The sequence below is a fragment of the Pithys albifrons genome, chromosome 3, assembly GCF_047495875.1.
Source record: "Pithys albifrons albifrons isolate INPA30051 chromosome 3, PitAlb_v1, whole genome shotgun sequence".
Lineage (NCBI taxonomy): Eukaryota > Metazoa > Chordata > Aves > Passeriformes > Thamnophilidae > Pithys > Pithys albifrons.
Window position 1 is genome coordinate 39763556 of NC_092460.1, and position 20471 is coordinate 39784026.

At 41.5% G+C, this 20471-nt stretch overlaps 1 protein-coding gene across 2 annotated transcripts in view; it reads left to right on the top strand.

Moving 5' to 3' along the window:
* Positions 1-20471, top strand: part of FAR2 (fatty acyl-CoA reductase 2) — a 141428-nt gene that overhangs the window by 97380 nt on the left and 23577 nt on the right. For both annotated transcript variants that reach the window (XM_071551455.1, XM_071551456.1), the window contains exons 3-6: positions 6456-6631; positions 9533-9712; positions 14590-14767; positions 16045-16089. In XM_071551455.1, coding sequence (XP_071407556.1) covers positions 6456-6631; positions 9533-9712; positions 14590-14767; positions 16045-16089 — 579 coding nt within the window. The remainder of the gene's footprint in view (positions 1-6455; positions 6632-9532; positions 9713-14589; positions 14768-16044; positions 16090-20471) is intronic.

Genomic DNA, 20471 nt, shown 5'->3' on the forward strand with positions numbered 1-20471 from the left:
ATTCTCTAAGTGTTTGACAGTGAATTCTGTATGGCAGGAATTGAGGAAGGAGGGATGAACCTCACTGTGGTCGTGGCTCCTGACATCCTTTGGCAATTTGACTCCCATTGCCCCATAGAGCTGGGGAATATTATGGAGAAGGATGAGAAGGAAAACAGTTCTGGAAAATGTATGGGAAGAAACATGTTAGTGGTTGCTGTAGGAAAACCTCCAAGTGTTACCATCCTTCTTCCCTGCACTGAAAGTCTTCACTGTTTTAAATGGCAAGTGTAGCATCAGACGCTGATGGTGATACCTGAGTACCACACAGAGGCACAGGAAATGTCTGTGGTAAGTATAAGAAAGCCCCATATTCTATCAGGGACTTGTCCACCCACCTGTAAGATGGCACCAGAGGTCACAGAAAACCTTTCCATGACTGTCAAGTCCCTGCAACATCTTGACTCTTCACGAGCTCCTTTTGCTGTTCCACATTGACTGACATGTAATTCAAGTATTCTTGGTAGAAAACAGCAGGCTTTGTCAGCAGCCAATTTTCAAGGAAATTGGCTATTTAAAGCCACATCCTAAGTAGCTGTCTTTACTTACTAGCCTTAGCTGACCTATATTGAAGCTTTCTGTCTGTCAGCTCTTTGTTTCTGTAGTCTTTAAATAATCAGCTGTTTTGTTTACTAGATGTGTGGATACTGTATTTCTCCTATATTAGCTCTACTCAGGGGAAAGTAATAGCTCTGGATTGAAGCATAAGCCATTTGTTTTCCTATAATGAGGAATGCTCTGCTGCATGCCTTCTAACTGATTAGATGAATTATGCTTTATTTGCCTTGAGAAGAACCGTACTGAAAAGCAATTTTCTGAAGAGGAAATGAGGCAGAGAGTGCAAAAGGGGGGGAAAAAAGGCTCTATCCCAATTAAAGCTCCCTGACCTGCATTTTCACACATTTCTTGACTGAACAATCCTGGTGTTTATTGCTGGAAATCTACCAGGCTCAAAATTAATTGCTGGCTAATTACTTTATGTCAAGAAGCTGACCAATTATGTCTCAAATTTGCTACAATGGCAATTCTGGAAGTAGTTATGTACCTTCCTTCCTTCAAGACTGTATTGGAGGATTTTATCCATGGCAAACACAACTGGGATAAGCCCTTTCATCAGAAAAAAACTGCAGAGATCAGGTGTTTTTTTTAAAGAGTTATTTTCATGATTCTGGTACCTTCAGTAGTTTATATTTGTGATAGTCACTCATGATGCTGCCATTGAAATCACAGAGGGATGGATATACACCTCAGGGTGTTACTCTATGTATTTATTTATAGGCTGTTCTCCTTCATTTATATACCAATGCTCTGTTCAGAAGAGGGATTTGAAACATCTTGCGTTTAAAATTATTCCACACAGGCAGTGAACAGCTTGTTCTTTATTCTTTAAAGGAATTGTTGCCACCATATTTTACCCCTTGGCCCATGTCTTTCTTAGGATAAATTGTACTTCTTTTACAGAAGTAATTCATGCCTGTATTCTCCTGAGTTAAGCCACCCCTTCCATTTTTTTATCTGAAAGGATGGAAGCTTTTTACCTTTTTTATTTAATTGAACTCTCTCCACCTTAATATTTTCAGTAGTTCCTTAAATATGAGATCCATTTTGTGGGAATTCTCTGATTTTTCTCTACTTTAAATGTTCCATAGTACCTTGAAATGTGCATATTAATCCTCCTAGAGAAGCCCAACATCCCATTAAACACACCTGAGGAAAAAAGGTAACCTGCACCTGCATGGTGCCTGTTATATTAAGATGGTTTTTTATAGGTGAGGACCGATAGGTCCAGAAAAGAAAGGACTACTCAGGCCTTTGAAAAGCAGTTATAAGATCAAACTCCTACAAGTTCCTATTGAAAGCAGACCATGGCTTAGGCGATATACTTTCATTAGTTTGTATTTGCTTCACTGAGATTGTGTCCTGAGGAAGATGCGAAGCCTTTGGTACTTTGCACCATTCAGTGGTTCCTTTATTTTTCATCTGTGCTGTTTCACAGATGTGCAATTTGCCCTTTCTTTGAGGTTTTTCTATCTTTATGGTATGGAAAAATTTCTGATTGAAGGATTGGTAGGCAGAAATCTCTCTGAATTATTTAATGCTGTAAGGCAAGAGCAGAGAACACCGAGAGCTGCAGATGTCCTTTGGAAAGGGAGGTCACAGCTTAAGTGGGCAGGAATAAGGAAGGAGATGTCCATCAGACACACTCAAATAGAATTTTGGGAGAAATTCGAGATGTCCTGATTTCACAATAAGGGCTTGATAATGTAAAGTGAAAAACGCAGGGATTAGACTATTATTATAAATGAGAATTGCCTGATTATAAATTAAGAAACAAGAATCATAGAATCGATTGAGTTGGAAAAGACCTCCGAGATCATCAAGTCCAACCCTTGATCCAACCCCAGTCCCTTTACCAGATCATGGCACTCAGTGCCACGTCCAATCTCCATTTAAAAATCTGCAGGGATGGGTAATCCACCCCTTCTCTGGGCAGGCCATTCCAATGCCTGATTACTGTCTCTGTAAACAATTTTTTTCTGATCTCCAACTTAAATTTCCCCTGGCAGAGCTTGAGCCCGTGCCCCCTTGTCCTATTGCTGAGTGCCTGGGAGAAGAGACCAAACCCCACCTGGCTAGAACTTCCCTTCAGGTAGTTCTAGACAGTGCTGAGATCACCTCTGAGCCTCCTCTTCTCCAGGCTAAACAACCCCAGCTCCCTCAGCCTCTCCCCACAGCACTTGTGCTCCAGTTCCTTCCCCAGCCTTGTTGCTCTTCTCTGGACTCACTCCAGCCCCTCAATATCTTTCCTGAACTGAGGGGCCCAGAACTGAACACAACACTCAAGGTGTGGCCTCACCAACACAGAGTACAGGGGAAGGGTCACTGCTCTGGGCCTGCTGGCCACGCTATTTTGATCCAGGACAGGACCCCATTGAAGTTCTCACCTGTGTTGAAGGGCAGTACAGCCTATGCTGAACTTGCATCCTATTTGAAGGTTTAAAATGAGAATAGCAGCTACTAGATTCATGTGTTGGTTTGGGCAAGGCAGCAGTGTTGCTTCTGTAATGCATTAGGATGCTCAAAAGGAGACTGAAATCAGGGTAAAGTTAATACTGATTTCCCTTGGTGTGATTAATATTGAACAATTTGGAATCAAACACCTTTCCTTTCTCTTCACTATAATACTGTGACAATTCCTGTATCCCTTTGGAAGTACTGCTGACTTGGTCAGTGTTCTCATGTAGTTCCAGCAGTACAGCACAACAGTCCACTTCTTCCTGTTGAATATATTTTATATTGGCAGAGGGCTTCTAAAAAGAAAAGATGGAACAATCCTTAGGTCTCGTGCAGTTATTGCAGTTACTATTTATGCTCTGGATAAGTTAATGAGGCTCAAGAGATGCAATTACTGTTTTACCTGCAGAGTAAGCATCATCATTACGTTAAGTACTCCTTGAACTATAGGAGACAGTATAGAATAAGCTGCATTTGTTTTGTTTTTAAATCTTCTTGCACTTCCCCGTAAAGCACTGACAAGTCTGAAATGTTGATATTCCATAAAAGGGGCAGCAAACTTTGATGAAACAGCTTCTCCTGTTATCTGATTTAATGGTGCCGATGAACTGAATGTTCTTGTGATACAAAAGGTTTCCAAAGCAGTATGCTGACTTGTGAGCTTGCATTCAGAAATTGCCTTCGTCCTTCAGAGAAACACAGTGAATCATTGGAGGGGATGAAAAACTGCAGCTGTTGAGTGGCACGTGGTAGCAGCAGGCACAGAAACCTAAGGGGATATTATCTGCATTGGGAATGTCAGGAGGAGAGGCCATCTAGGCAGAACATAGCTCTCCAAACTCAAGCAAGGCACTGAAGAAATACTATTTTTCTTTTTATATGCCATGACTAAAATGGTGAGAGGACTGATTCATTCTTGCTCTGCCTTTGCATTATTTATGCCAAAGTAAAACAAGTAGAAAATCCATCTCATTTGGCAGCATTTTACACTCTCTTTGCAATACAACAAATGCAAACAAATGTTCCTAAAACTCCCACAAGATAGCTTTGGTCTCATATGGGTTCTCTGAGAAGACGTTCCATTTTTGTGTCCCATCAGGGTTTGCTTGTGTGAGATCTCTCATATGATTATGTATATTTGGAGACCCAATCCAGCATCTGGTTAGAAAACAACTTTTTACAGGCATTAAGGCTGTTAGTGCAGCCTTAGGACCTGGGAATTCAGGTCCTACAGTCCAGTCAGCTCTCACTAGCAGTTTTGCCCATCAATAGCTTTCTCTGTCTGGAAATCTGTTTTCTGGCATAGCCACACTGATGAAAGATGGGTGCAGTTGGATGCCACTGAGAGCAGTGAAGTGGCATTATCATGTTCTAAATTGCTCAAGTTTCAGGTTTATAAAGGATGTGCAGCTGTGTGTCAATTTAAAGTATGTGAAGTCAAGTACAGAGTGTGGCACCTAATGGGGAAGGCTAATGATTTTCTTATCACCTCTTTATTCCTAAGAACCTCAAGTTTATCTAGACTTGGTTGTCAGATAAGTGAAAAGATGGTAATCCTGTAGTCAAACAAGAAAATATTGCTGTTAGGATCAACTTAATCTTTCATGTGTCTTTTAGTATGTTCAATATATATCACGCAATTTCTGCTCTTACATAAGCACTGGGCACATCAAAGACAGAACAATATCTAAGAAAACAATGGTATTAAAGAGATTTCCAGACTCGCTGCTACTGGTGAGTAAATGACAGAGTAGAGGAAACACCTCAAAACCACAGAGCTATTGAGAAGTCACCTGGTCCATCCTCCTGCCCCATAGGCAGGTTCAGCTGTTCCCTGCCTTTCCTGGCAGTGCTTATCTGAACAGTTTAGATGTGTCCAAAGGCATGATGCACCCTTTGCATCATCCCCCAATAATCTCTTCCAGTGTTTGTTGTTGCTGTCAGTACAGTAGTTATCTGGGAAGTGTAATTATCCTTTGAAATCTAGATTATACCTCTTCAGGTCCCACAGCCTTTCTATTCTACTTATTCTGTCAACCTTATGTGTTGTCACTCTTTTGTCCCCCAAAAAAAGAAAAGGAGGAGCTTTTTGGACTTACTGGCTACTATTCTTTTGGTTGAAATCATTCCAATACAACAATGCTGAGCAGAAATACAAAACCCTTAGACAAGGTGCTTCTAAAACTCCAGGTGATTTTTAAAAAATCCTACTCCAGCAAACACAGTGGTTTGAAATTCAGGCTTCATCTTCTTTTCCTGTGAGATTTATATAAAAATGGTCTCCAGGTGGAAGTTGCTGTAGCCATCTCCTCTTGTGGTGTGACCCAGACCTGCTGTACTGTTACCTGAGCTACTCACAGAGTCAAAATGGGAACCTCTAGCTGATGGCAGTATTGGTTTCGCAGAATCACAGACTATTCTGAGTTGGAAGGGACCCACAAGTCCAACTGAAGTCAATGGCCCACACAGGGGTTGAACCCGTGACCTTGGCATTATTACAACCAAGTTTTAACCAACTGAGCTAATCTCAGGGTCCTTTCCCTTGCAGGTTTGTGTAGTTATCCTGCTGTTCAGGGTTCCAAGTGCTGACTTTAGACAAGTCCTCAGCCACAACAGTGCATGGAAATACTACAGGGATCTTTTTAATGGGCAGATGGAGAATCTTATTATTCTTCAGAATGCTGGGCAGAAATGTCTATTGGAAGGAGCTATGGATCATACTCATAGGAAAAAAGGGCTGGAACACAGCTTGAGAGGCCAACTAACTACACAGCTGTTCAGTTGTGCAGAACTGCTGGGGGCAGTCAGCAGCTTCAGCAGGGGTGTGGTTGGGGGTGTCATCCTTCCATCCCAAAAGCAGTTCCCCACAGGATTCATCTGACATGAACGAAGAGTGCCAGCAGACAAGGGGCAGCAGAGGAAGAGGAGGAGCAAGAATGTGCCCTGTTCCTCTCCTCTCTGCAAGTCCTTTGTAGAGCCATCAGGAAAGTGGCTAAGTCTAATGCTGCACAGGTTTTCCCACTCCGTACTCTGCCCTCTTGCTCTTTAGCTCCTTTAAGGTCCAACAGGCAGCCCTTGATGTCAAATAGCAAGTGGCTGCAGGAAACATAGAGATGGAGGAATTTCAGTGGCTGTCTGAGGAAATGAGTGGTGCAGAGAGGATACATTAATCTTTTCAGGGCAATGCATTGCCTCCTATACTTTGTTCTGTCTCCTCTGTGAGGTTGTCCCATGGGAGGGAACAACTGAAATACCTATTTTATCATCTCACCTCTGTCCTCCCAGACAGGCATTCTGTTTTGTGCCAGTTTCATTGATTGATGTAGTCAGACTGGCAACTAATCAAAGCGATCTTAGTAGCCTAATTCTGTACCTGATCTCTCTCTTGTTTGTGCTTCAAGGTCTTTGACAGGGTCCGAGAAGATTGCCCTAATTTCCACGAGAAGATTAAGCCTATTAATACTGAACTCACTCAGCCCAAGCTGGCCATCAGTGCTGAAGATGAGGAGGAGCTTCTGACCCGGGTCAATATTGTCTTCCACTGTGCAGCGACAGTTCGCTTTGATGAACCCCTGAAGTATGTCCTGCTTTTCTGTGTTTGCTAAGCATGATTCAGAATGCACAACAGCTCCTGGCACACTGTTCAGAGACTCTCTTTATGTCTGCAGCGGTAATTCTCCACTTGGGTGTTCATGCTACACGTGCAGTGTAAATGCTGAACGTGCAGTGTAAATGCTCTGAAAATGTCATGTGCATATGCACGTCAGAAGTGAGGTATCTTGGCAGATTTCCATGGGAACAGAAGGAAGTACTACAAGCCTGGCTGGTAATACAGTAAGGGAGTTAAATAGGACCTAAAATTGGGGTGGGGAAAAGTGTGTTTTAGGTCAAGAGGGAGATGTTTTGGCAGAGCTGGAGTCAGCTTGAAGTGAAACCATGTTGTGTCTGTCTCTAAAGGAAGTGTTAGTGGCCTTTCTTTGTCATTGAGTAACTGGAGAGGGAAATGAGATGTGGTTTGAGAAAATAGCCTTTCAAATATCCAACACTCAGTGTAATTCACTGTTTACAATAAGTGCTGGATTTCTGAAGGATTTATCTTGGGAGTGCTTGTCCAGGCAGGCTTTCCCATTAATCAAAACCAGCAGCAATAAGCCACTAAACCAAGATTAGATGTGGAAGGGCTTCTGTGCAGATTGTACAGTTCAACAAACTCAGGTGGGTGATCTGGATTGCCAGATCCTCACAGTTTTTTGAAAAACACTAAAACTGTGAGAGTAGAAAACACAATTATTAATATCAGTCTTCATTTGCTTGTGCATAGGATAAATACATATCCCTTATGTCCATCACAAAATACTTGTTTTTTAGACCACTTAAGTAGAGAAACACCAGAAAGGAAGTGTCTCTTGATGTAGAACATGGCCCAAAATGTAAGTACCAAAGCACTGCATTAAAAGCCATAGATTTTCTTAAATCAATACACAAATGAACAGGCTTTAAAAATGTCTCAATGGCATGAAACATCAAAGGGAAACTGTGTTTTAATATGGAGGATAGCTAGAAAGATGTAGAAAGTTTAAATGGTCATCAGCTCACAAGAAGTGTAGAACTATTTAAAGACTGATTGTATGTGATCTGTTAAAATCTCTCCAATAGACTAAGGAAAATCCAGTATGATTAAACAGTGAAACATGAGAAGTTGTTCAAATCAAACTCTTCCTGTCTAAATAACAAAATACATCAGATGAGTAGAAGTTCTGGCAAGTTAAATGTGAAAGCACAATATTGCTGCTCAAAAAGGTTTTGCTCAAAAAAAATTTTGAGCAGCAACTGGTAATAACCAAAAAAAAGCCCTTATGTTTTAAACATGGCAGAAATCCAGAGATTACCACAGAATTTGAAAAGCCAGTAAATAAGGGAGGTGCAAAAAGCAGTGCTATCAAGATATGAGAAAATCAGCAACCGAGAAACTAAATGAGTTATTGGCATCAACATACAATACATTTGGAGAGTTCTCCAGATGGAACACCTGAGGGCAGAAATCTCAGAAATTTTGTTCTATTGAAATATTAGTAGACGTTTGTTTAATATACATAGAAAAAATAATGAGTAACAAATCACCAGGCTTAGATGATACTCCCTTAGAAGGCTGAAGGAACTCTGAGCATCTCCGGAGAAATCTGTGCTGGGAGCACAGTTCTGTTCACCCCCTGAGAAGGGATGCAGTGGAACAGAAGTGTACACAGAACAACTTTCATATGAAGGGCAGCTAAAGTAGAAGTACCCATCCTGCTAGAAGGGCAGAAAGAAACAGAAATGTATAAAAAAAGCTATTCTTTAATAGAAGCATGTAAAAAGAAACGTAGCTCTGGCTTTAGATACTATGATCCAAATATTAATCATTTTCTTAGTTTCTATTTTCATTTCTCAGGACTATTTACAATTTCTCTTCAACATAATTAACTTTGTTAGTGTACACGGTGCTTGATTGTTTTATTCATAATATTATATGAGTTGTTAAAAGCTTTTATTCCTGGGCTGAACAGATTGCATATTTCTTAACCTTTTTCCTTCTGTGCAGGAAAGTGTCTTTCTTCCAGGACAAAGCATGCAGGAGAGTTGTACATCTGTTTGCTGAGATCCATTGCAGATAGTCTTTAGGAAAACTAATAGCTATGCTGAGTGCTTGAAGGTCAACCTTGCTAACCAGGACACTTCTGTGGCTTATCAGTTCTCTTCTCCATTCCTTGGAAATTTAAGCTGTTATCTCTTATTGTGTCATCTTTGATTAAAAATGGCTTCAAACTGACAGAGAGTGGGTTTAAATTAGGTATTAGGAAGAAATTCTTCCCTGTGAGGGGGGCAGGCCCTGGCACAGGTTGCCCAGAGAAGCTGTGACTGCCCCATCCCTGGAAGTGTCCAAGGTCAGGTTGGATGGGGCTCTGAGCAACCTGAGCTAGTGGAAGGTGTCCCTGCCCATGGCAGGGCTTGGAACTGGATGATCTTTAAGGTCCCTTCCAACCCAGGCCATTCTGTGATCTATGAATAAGTTTTTCTGGGCCCAAGGACCCTTTTCTGCTTACTAAAACCATGTATTTATCTAGTTTAGCAATGGTTCCCTAAGGAGAATATGGAATAGGTACCAGAGAAACCACAGTGGTGCCTCAGTGGTTAGAAATAGGTGTTCCATGAAGGGGTGGCCAATAGGTTAGAGTTAGAAATGTTAGTGAAGTGTAACTTTTGACTTTTCCAACTGAGTGAAAATATTTGAGAGACGTTTTCCATGTCCAGAACAGTGGATTCGGCACCACTGCTCTGACAGCTGGTTTAGTCCTTGCATTTCACTGATGCTTTCTGCACTGCTGTTTCCTCTTCTCTCGGGGAGTTCCCTTTTTTGTTACAGGGTTTGGGTGAGGCACAGTGTTCACATATTCTCTCCAGTGAAAGGCATGTTGTTGGTGTCCCCTGCCCTCCACAGACATGCCCTGCAGCTGAACGTGATGGGCACGCAGCGGCTGCTGGAGCTGGCGCGGCAGATGCAGAACCTTGAGGCCTTCATCCACATCTCCACTGCCTTTGCAAACTGTGTCCGGAAACACATCGAAGAGGTCATCTACCCACCCCCAGCCGAGCCCAAGAAGCTCTTCGACTTAGTAGAGTAAGTAGGAACTGTGTCACCCCACTCTGCAGAAGACCTGTGAGTTGTTCACTAAACCTGTGGGGTGGGATTTGTCTTGGTAGTTTCTGTTATTGCTGTTTCTTTGTGGTTTTTTAAAGATTTCTGGTTTCATGAGAGTCCAGCATTAAGTTCAGCAGGAGCATGTTTGCTGCCAGGATTGGAATTGCCTCTTTCTATAACACACAGCTCCGTTGCTGCCTTAGTAAGAACAGAATTTTTTCATATACCTTACATTAATATTTTTGTCTCTTCAGCTTCGCAGCATTGTCCTCACTCATTTCAATAAGGCTTATATGGGGATGAGTGAGGAACAGGGTTTTTTAGAGAATTCAGAGTGAGAATCACAGAATCATTAAGGTTGGAAAAGACCTCCAAAATCGAGTCCAACCTTTGACAAATCACCACTTTGTCACCTAAATCATAGCACTGAGTGCCATGTCCAAGTCGTTACTTGAACACTTCCAGGGATGATGACTCCACCAATTCCCCGAGCAGTCTGTACCAGTGCTTAACACCCCCTTCCATGAAGAAATGCTTCCTGAACCTCCCCTGGTGCAACTTGAGGCTCTTGAATTTAGGACTTCAAGGGAACAACAGAAAATCCTGTTTTACTGAATTTATCAAACTGAAGAATAATTAGGAAGAATAACAAAATTGGCTGATAAAGGTCCCAGGAAACATTCCCCTTTGAAGAATCTTTCTACAGCTTTTAATGTGTTTTCATGAATGTTCTAGTGGTATTCTGCTTGAGTGCTACAAGCAATTGATCTGTAAACTAATAAAACCAAGAGCTGGTATAAAATTTTTCTCCTTGATTTAAGGTAATAGATGAGATTAATTAAGGTCCACTAGGAGAACCACTGATTTTTTATTTTAAAAACCCATAAATGTTTGTCTAAAGAAATAATTTCACAATCTAAGCGCAACTCCAGAAAATTCAGTGCAAAACAGTGTTTTCTATTTGAATTTCTCTAGTCGTCCATAGTCTTAGATATATTTACTTCCAGCTTGTAGTCATCTGTCATTTATCATTTATTCAGTAAGTGGAGCATGATAAAAACATCAGAAATGCCCTAATGCATTAGAGCAATGGACTGCCTGGCCCAGTATCTTGCCCTCCACAGTGGCAAAGGGTGTTTTATGTTTATATTTACAGTGACTGCAGGAGCCTGGCCATGGAAGTGGAAGTTTCATGGAACTATCAGCTGTGATTCCAGAGCTCTTGCTGTGCTACAGTTGCTGGTTCTGAGCTCAGCAACCTCTGAGACTCAGTTTTGATAGACTGCTTTTCCCCAAATGCACTACCTAACCTTTATTTACAGTGAAGCTAATCTGTCACCTTTTTGCTCAATGCCTCAGTTTCACAATGTCTTTTGTAGTTCATCGCTGTCAATATTACATTTCATTACCCCCAAAATTACCATCACTTGCAACTTTGAAAACAATTAGTGTTGATGGCTCAGACAACAATAAAATACTCCAGCACAGATCTGATTGGTAATCTGAAATGTGCAGAAGAGCCTGGTACCTCAGAGGTTGCTACTTCACCTGCTTCATGTGAGACACCAGGAATTTATTTATCACAGCTTGCATGTGCAGTAGAGAGGATGATGTTTGAAATGACAGAGTGTGTTCTTTGATAGCTTTGTTTTCTGAGCCTCATAATTACAGATGGGTTTTCTTGGGGTTTTTATTAGATTTTTAATTTTTTTTACTGTTTTTCCTACATCCCCCACTCCAGAAGCTGACCGCCTTCTGGTACTTTCAGTGGGACAGAAATCACAGCATGCCCTTAATTAGGATGGGCTGTGTTTCTTTCAAGTGTTTGAAGGGAGCATTATCATTGCTCACAGCAAAGATACCAGGTGGGTCTTGTTGGAAATCACTGTCTCCAGGGTCATTGGTTTGGCAGGTGTTCTGCAAACCAAAGGCACTGCATGAGGGAAATGCATGGGGGCTGCAGAGTGTGAGAAAGAGCAGGAGGGGGAAAGTGCCTGAGATAATATGCCATGGGCAGAATGGGATAGAGAAAACTATGAGATTCTGAAGGGGCAGAGAGTTGCTTAGAGGAAGAGAGGGAAGATGAAGCAAGAAGATAGAAGAGATGCATCTTTTATTATTCACCACGTAAGTGAAAGAAATGGTGTGTGGATATCTAGGTACAGATGGTTTTAGAGAGAGGAGATGAAGAGGTATCAGAGTGTTACCTTCTAAGGGGAGAGAGGGGAAGCAGGCAAGGAAATACAAACTGCATTCAGAAAGGCAGGGGGAGAAATACAGGTCATGTTTTGCATCAGCCAAATGTGGAAGATTCCCTTCACAAACAACTCTTGTCTTAAACTGCTCTTCTGCAAGTGCATTAAGAGAGATAATCATAGAACTGGATGCAGTAACAGATCCATTTAAGGACGCTTTTGGCTGTGCACTTGATATATGCTTACGATTATTTATTCAGCTGAAATGGAAATAGGACTCCCAGCCGTTTCATTTTCTGTTCTTATCCTCCTATTATATCTTGGGTTTTCAGTGTTTTGATATTTAACCTGCAAGTAAAGCCTAAGGCTTAAGCTGTGTAAACCAAAAGTCACACTTCTAAGTGCTGCCAGGCCAATAGGGGAAACATATAATCTGCTGCATCAAGCATGGTTTGCCTTAATCTAAAGCTGAAGGAAATCAGCTTTGAAGGGTGTGCTGAGGTAAGGAACACAGTTCACAGAGAAGTGTAAGCTGAAGCAGGACTGTTTTTGTTATTGCAGAAAATAGAGATCCGTCATCACTTACATGAAACTGAATGTGAAGTGCTTAACACAGAAAGTTATGTTTTCCTATGGCAGAGTAATTTGGTGCATGGAGAAGCTACTGATGGTTTAATTTGCATCATTCTACAGGGCAATTGCAGCAGTGAGGAAAAGCAGTGGCTTTGTGAGTTGGCATTTCAAAATCTTCAAAGTAGGTCACAGAGGGGTAGGAGCATTCGCTTCACTGAACTGTCAGCTCAGCTCCCGTGATGGGAATGCTGGTGGATCAACTCACCTGGCAGGATGGTACCCTTGAGAGAGAAGACGTCTTCTTGATCACCACTTAAAATACTGCAGAGACCTGAGGGAAGGCTAAGGGGAAATTTCTTCTTCGTGTATTTCCACACCTGTCCTGCTTTGTGAGGATTCGAACCTGCAAGACCCTATTACTGAAATAAAAGCAAAAAAACCAACCAACTAAAAAAGCAAACTAAAACCAAACTAACAAAAACAAAGAGAGAAGGGAAAAAATACTTGAATGCAGCTTAATCTGAATTCCCAAATCAAACTAGTCATCCTCCAGACTCTGCAGAAACAGACATCTCCTTCTGGTAGGCTGGTAATTAGTTACTCCACAGATTCAAAGAGTAGCAAGTTAGCTGAGCCCCTGCGTTTCAGGGCTTTGCAAATTCAGTCAGTATTGCTGCTTCTAACCTCTGTTCAACTTCATGTTTCATGGTTAAACACTTTTTCTGCCTTGTTTCTGAAGCATGGGACCAGGTTTGCAAAGAAGAATATTTGTGCCTCTGTACTGTTTTATTTTTAAAAAGGTAAAAATCTATATACTCAAAACAGTTATATTCTTGTTAACTCATTTAAAAACTGTGAGATTCACTGAATTCAGCCCTCCCCTACAAACTGTTCAGCAGTTATAGTGCAGCAATGTTTTCTTATGCTACATTTTTCCTGTAATATTTCCATCTGTGCCAAATGAGAGCCCTCTGAAAAGTGCTGTGCCACCTGAGCCACCAGGTGTTTGCAGGGTTAAGTTGATATGATCAAGTAGTTCTTCAGGTGTGACAATCTCTACCACATTCCTCTCCCACTGGCCTGTTCCTGAAATTCAAGACAAGGAGGGGTGAAGTGAGGATCTGCAGGAAGCAGTATCCTTGTGATGCCCCTGGGAAGAGGGCACCCATTCAGACTGAACTCTAAGGCTGTTGACTTAATTACAAATTGGATTATAGGAGCTAATCTTTGATTCTGTGGTGTAACACCAAACTGCTGGAAGCCTGTTGGGGATTGGCAGTGGTGTGAGGGCTCTGGAAGCACAGCCAGTTCCTGTCCTTTAGACCCAGATCCTGGCAGGACCTGTGAAGTCCTGATAGTGTGTCAGGGAAGAGCCTTAGGGATTTAGGACCTTGCTGCAGCACTGTGGTGGTAACGGCTGCTTTTTAAAAGGTATATGCATCACTGATTTTGATGAGTTAGATACTTGAATACCTTAAAAAATAAAAAAAAAATTGGTGGAGTTCTTTCAGGTGATTGGTTTGTGTTTTTTTAAGCATCATCCATTTCTGTGTTTGTTCTATGTGAAAAAAACCCTGGTAAACCTGTAAGAAGGAACATTAACACTGTAAATAGTGCTACTGGAATAATATACCTGTAATATGTTGTTCCAGCTTTTGAGACCTTTGTAATGCTACATGACTTGGTAACTCAGGTTACCCAGAATCTCCTGAAATGTGCTTGGGAGCACGTGGGGGCTGTGTTGGCTAAGGATGAGCACTGCCTAGGCTAGGCTGGAGAGCTCCATCAGGCTGTAGATTGTGGCTGTATTTATGTTACAGATGGCAGTGAAGTATAAAGCTTGCAAGAGGTGGCTCTAAAATGAAGTTGTATAGGTACCTGGATTTGAGCTGCACATTGCAGCATGAAGCTCACCAGGGTTTATTTTGAAGAAAAATGTAACATTTCTCTCACAGAGCTGTTCTAAATCCAGACCTTAATAGCTTTGACATCTGTTTCAGGTGAGGATTCCTGTCTCACCAGTCTTTTTTGCCTGAGTCTTTTCTCCCTCTGCATGGTGGATAATGATGATCTCTGTGTTTCCTGCAGGTGGTTGGATGAGTCCATCATTCAAGACATCACACCCAAGTTGCTTGGGGAATGGCCCAACACTTACACCTACACCAAAGCCTTGTCAGAATACCTGATTCAGCAAGAGAAAGGAAACTTGAACATTGCTATCATCAGGCCATCCATTGTGGGAGCCAGCTGGCATGAGCCTTTCCCAGTAAGCATGGAGACACATTTCCCTACTGAGAGCCCTTTGATGCAGCTGGAGCTGTGGTACTGTCAGGAATCTCTCCCTCTTTGTAGCAGTGTCTGCTTGAGAAACAGTTCACAGGAAAGCGTGTGGAAGAGGTAGAGAACCTGTGCTGGAGTAGAACAGCAAACCTTCTTCAGCCTCTTCAGGAAAGACTCTTTTATCTCCAAGTGAAAGGAACACATTTAAGCAATAATAAGAGCTGTGATAGTTATGGTGTAAAATGCTGGACTTGCAAATGATTGTCCATTCAGACACCCAGGGGAGTTTCTGTACTCGAAACATGAGATCTGAGGATCAGTTGTAGCCCTGATGCATTCTGGTTCAAGTCTTTCCATGGTCCACTCAACCTGTCAGCATCCTAGACTTCCCATGGTCCTTGAAAGCATTGGATGATGTCATGGACAGTTAACTAGTATCTGTTTTATGTTGGTAGTTGCTGAATTCAGCAGATTCAGTGGGCCTGTTGCAGATAATGTCAGGTACACAGTAATTAAATGCAGCTGCACTGTTAGAATGAAATAATTCATTAAGCTAAATGCACTGGTAAGAATAATGTGCCCTACCATTGCAGCCAAATTGGAGAGGCAGCATCAATTCGCCTTGGCTTTTTGTGCAGCCTGAAGTGTGCCAGAGATGGCTGAGATACAGCCAAGGCTCTGGGCCAAGCTCCCCACCTTGGAAAGACAGAACTCTGCTGGGTGTCATAACCTGTTTCAGATCAGACTGCTCCTAACTCCAGCCCCCACAAGTGGCAGCTTCCCTGACCTGAAGTAGATGATGACTCAGAAGTGGAGTGGTATAGGTCTGGGGTTTTTTCCCTTCCTTAGAAATTATCTGGAGTAACCATATCACTCCTGGTGACATCTGCGTGTTGTCTGTCAGAGGGTGAATAACACACTGACTGCTTTTCAGCAAGTGTGACAGCACCAAGGCACTGTGGTGTTTAAAGGCAGATTTTACTCCTGTAGCCAAGGAATGGGAAAGAAGTGGTTTCTAGAAACAAACTTAGATTCTTGGTGGTGGTGGGTAAATTTCAGGCAGAACGAGGTGTCCTACAGTGCATCCCCTGGTCCTAGTTGGTGTCCTGGCAGCTGTCCCACATGGCCTGGCATCCATCTAAGCTGGTGTCTCCTTACTGCTTTGTCTACACCACACCATTACAGCACTGTCACCATTTCCAAGACTCTGTAAGCACCATGTCTTTGAAAGAAACACTAATCATTCTTCTTTTGTTTTGGCAGGGTTGGATTGACAGCTTCAATGGGACAAGTGGATTAATTATTGCGGTATGTCCAGTTATTATTTAAACTCCCCTTTAAAGTAGGATTTGAGTTATTGAAACAGCAACTTTAACAGCCCCACTTAGAAATTGTGTGCCAAAAACATATCACATCAGGTTTCAGTCTGGTAAAAAGATGTCACACACTTGGCATACATCTGCATGAACAGACCAGAAGATGGTCTATTTGTGCTGAGCTCAAAAAAGACCATTGAAAGAATGTATATTTCTAGTTCACTAAATGTGAATTGCAGTTTCTAAAAACTGAAGGAACTAAAGGTTTGGGCAAATCTGGCCACATTTCCAAAAGGAAGGCAAAAGCTGCATCCTTGAAACTAGGGTAACTCACAGATGTAATGCTTGAATCTCTTAACACAATTTATTTTCCAAGGCCAGATTACCATACCATCAGTACAAGGCAGCAGTATTTTGTCTTTCATCTCTCTCTGTGTATTGTTTCCCAATCCACTGCTATAATTTGTTATCTCTCCACAATACCAAAGATTTTGGATCCCACTTGCCATTGCTTTGTACAGGATATCTCCTTGTGCAGACTACACCTGACTGATTTGTGTGATTGATTTAGACTCTGCCAGTCACATGAATAATTCACTATATTCTTGCTTGACACAGGTGTGAATACTGTGCAGAATGGTGAGGAACAAACCCTAAGATAAATAATAACTTGACAAAATACTCCCTGTAATATGAAAGTAATCATTGCAATTTAATATATTAAAATGGTAAAGTTGCATACCTTTTCTCCTGCCTTACACTTTTTTTTCCTGAACTAAAGTCACTGCCTTAGGTTTGCTTGTCAGTGCATGATGCTGTGTAGCTATGGGCAAGTATTTTTGTTCATCTGTGATTTGTCCAACTTGATTACTTTGTCCAAACTATATTATAATCAGCCTGTTGCAGTGTATAAAAGGATTTGTAGTCTGCAATCAGGAGGGAAGAATAAAATCCTAATATCATCTTGCTAAAAAAGCTCATTTATACCTGAAGTAGAGCATAAATAAAACTCTTACAGTTACTGCTGGAATCCACAGGACAAATTACTGAGTATATCCCAGCTATTGCTTTTATCTGAACCCCCAGTTAGACATTTCAGTTATTCAACAGCCCCAAATGCATCTCTCATTGTCACAAATTGTTGTCGTCCTCTATTCATGTCACAGTTTCTTTAAAAAAATTATCTGACAGCCTTTTATTCATTTGCTGATTACTCACAGATCTTGTACTGCCTCTCTGCTCTGCTTCCAGCATCTTGTGCTGTTTTCTGGGTTCATGGCGATGTCATCATGATCAGGAAGGGTTTTGCAGTTCCTTCATTTTGCCAGTCCACTGCTTACCTTTTCATGTGACAGGTTCTAACTGTGGTAATGACATGAATTTTGCTTTTTTTTTTTAATTATTATAGCTTTTGAGCATTAAAGATGTCCATCCCAAAATTGACCAAGAATCGGTTTGCAGGAAAAATGTTATACAAAAGAAGTTCCATTGCATTGTTCTTTATTTCCCATGACTGAATTGCTTAAGAAACAAATTACAGCAGCTGGTTGCAGGCTGTCGTAATTGTATAATATGCCAGTATATTTATGAAACACAGGCCAAATTCATATGCTTTCAGCTGTATAAAAACAAGTTGATAAAATCTTTCATCATTTAGAAAGCCTCTTTTTCCATTTCCTTTTAATCTGTCAAGAAGTAAAAAACACCTATTGTTTGAGTATTTGGAAATTTTGCCCATGTATCAGTCTTTTTTAAGTACTATCCACTTTAGGAGCTTACACAAGAGCTTAGGAGGAAGTTCTTCCCCGTGAGGGTGGGGAAGCCCTGGCACAGGTTGCCCAGAGAAGCTGTGGCTGCCCCATCCCTGGAAGTGTCCAAGGCCAGGTTGGATGGGGCTTGGAAAAAACTGTTCTGCTGGAAGGTGTCCCTGCCCATGGCAGGGGGTGGGACGAGATGACCTTTAAGGTTCCTTTCAACCCAAATCTTTCTGTAGTTCTATGATAGATTTATATGGTTATCCCTTGTCACTCATAACAGTAACTGATATTTCCTTTTCTCCAAAACCACAAAATTGTCTCGCTGTGCTGAATGCGGCAGCAAACCTGCTGTTAGTTTCACTTGGGCCAGGCTGTATCTTTAGCTCTAAATTTACTCCATGGAGAGGAAAGATTATGAGATTCAAGGGTCACTGTAGGAAATGGTTTCCCTTCCTTTTTATATAAAAGCTTTGACCAGTACTGAAAGTTTTGAAATAGAAATGGTATTCTTTGGTTCACTATTGAACCTCTGAGATTTTTCGATGTAGGAAATAAAGAGACAGTGAAATTCATGTCCTCTGCACTAAGCTCTTCAATGCTAAAGTATGAAATGTAACTACACTGAGACTTAACCAAGAAAAAGACAAAGAACATTGACAATAGATGCAGGGTGTACTGACCAGGCTGTTTGGAATGTTTTCTGGAAAGTAAAGGTATTTATTAGGAACTCAAGAGACTTTTTGTCTTTGGAGTGGGGATTAATTGATAAATGAATAAATGTGCTGGGGTAGTGAATTGGTAATTCCTGTTTGGTAGTTTGAAAATGAATCCTTAAACATCTGAGTTATGCTTTAGTATGGTTACCTGAAAGTTGTGTCAGTACCACCAGCTCTCTTGGCCAACTGTATTTCAAACTGTAGTTATTAGACAGGTAACTTTAATTGCCTTAATTAGGGATGGAAAAAGCAAAAGGGAAGTGCTGGTTTGGTTTTGTGTATTTGAATTGCTCCCCCATACCAAAATCGTCACTTTCAGCTTCTAACCCAGGCTTACCCTACAGGGAGAACAGCCCCCAGATTCCAGTTTGGTTCAGAGGATCTTTGATATCACTTGGGCAGCATCTGAACTCCAAAAGCTTGCAAAGGCTTTTTTCCTCAGTCACATTATTTGATTCTGATCACTTAATTCCATGAATACATCCATTTCTTTTAAATATTCATGTAACAGGGGAGTCTGAAGTTTTCTTGATAATCTAATTATGTTTCTTTTGCCTACAGTTGCTCCAGCTGCTGTGAGGAGCTGTGTTTGTTGACTGAAGAACAAAATGAAATCAATTACATTTGGACTGTAATTGAGGCATTTTGTCTCACTGTTCCATATTACATGTAAAGACCTTTCTCCCTGGAAGGCAGTGGAGCTGTAGGGCAGAACTGGTTTGAATTGTGTTCTGGACACTGACTGGTCCCAGAGCACCTCAGATGGGAGGCTGTCCAGAAACATCAGGAATTATTTTGAAGGCTTCAGTTCACAGAAGCTTTTGTTTCACTAAAGAGAAAAAAGTCAGGAACTATAAATAGAAATAAAGCTATAACTGATGAAGAAGTACCAAATCATTTTCAATGTAAGAAGTAGGTTAAAGCACTTAAACCCTGATGTCTTTCTTAAATGTACAACATAAAAAAATCTCTAAATCATAGAATCATAGACTGGCCTGGGTTGGAAAGGTCCATCCCATTCCAACCCCCTGCCATGGGCGGGGACACCTTCCACTAGCCCAGGTTGCTCAGAGCCCCATCCAGTCTGGCCTTGAACACTTCCAGGGATGGGGCAGCCTCAGCTTCTCTGGGCAACCTGTGCCAGGGCCTCACCACTCTCACAGGGAAGAATTTCTTCCCAATATCCGATCAAAACCTGCTCTCTGTCAGTTTGAAGCCATTCCACCTTGTCCTGTTTCTCTAGGCCCTTGTAAATAGTCTCTCTCCTGTGTTCCTTATGGGCTCCCTTCAGGTACTGAATGGGGACAATTAGGTCACCCTTAAGCCTTTTCCTCTCCAGGCTGAACAAACCCTGTTCATTCATGTGTACATGACCATCACATGCTGCTCTGAATACAGGCATTTTGCAGCACATCCATCAAACGCCCTGATTTTAAAGACATAAGAAAGGACTTCAGTGTACCTGTGAAAATGTGACAGTTGATCACACAGTGGTCTCTTGTGGGCACTTGGTCACAGCAGTGGGACATTAATGGCTGAGCTGGGTTGCTTCCTTGGGTTCTTTTTGCCTTTTTTTTTCCCTTGAAAAAAACAGTAGTTAGAACAGACCAAAAAAGTCATAGTGATGTTGCAAGTTAAAGTTTTCATGTCCAAGTCTAATTGTGGTTCAGCTTAGGGCAGCAGAAGTTAATGCATGGCAGGGGTTGAGAAGGATGACTGAGGCACATGGGGAAGTTTCCAGTGTTACCTCTGTCAGAGCCTGACTATGATCCCTCTGCCAGATGCACCAAGGATGAGATAGGACTGCTCAGGAGTCTTAGCTCTTGAAAATTAAATCAGTCATAAGTGCTATTCCCTTCCTTGCCAACTATGAAATGTAACAAACCCATCTGATTATAGAA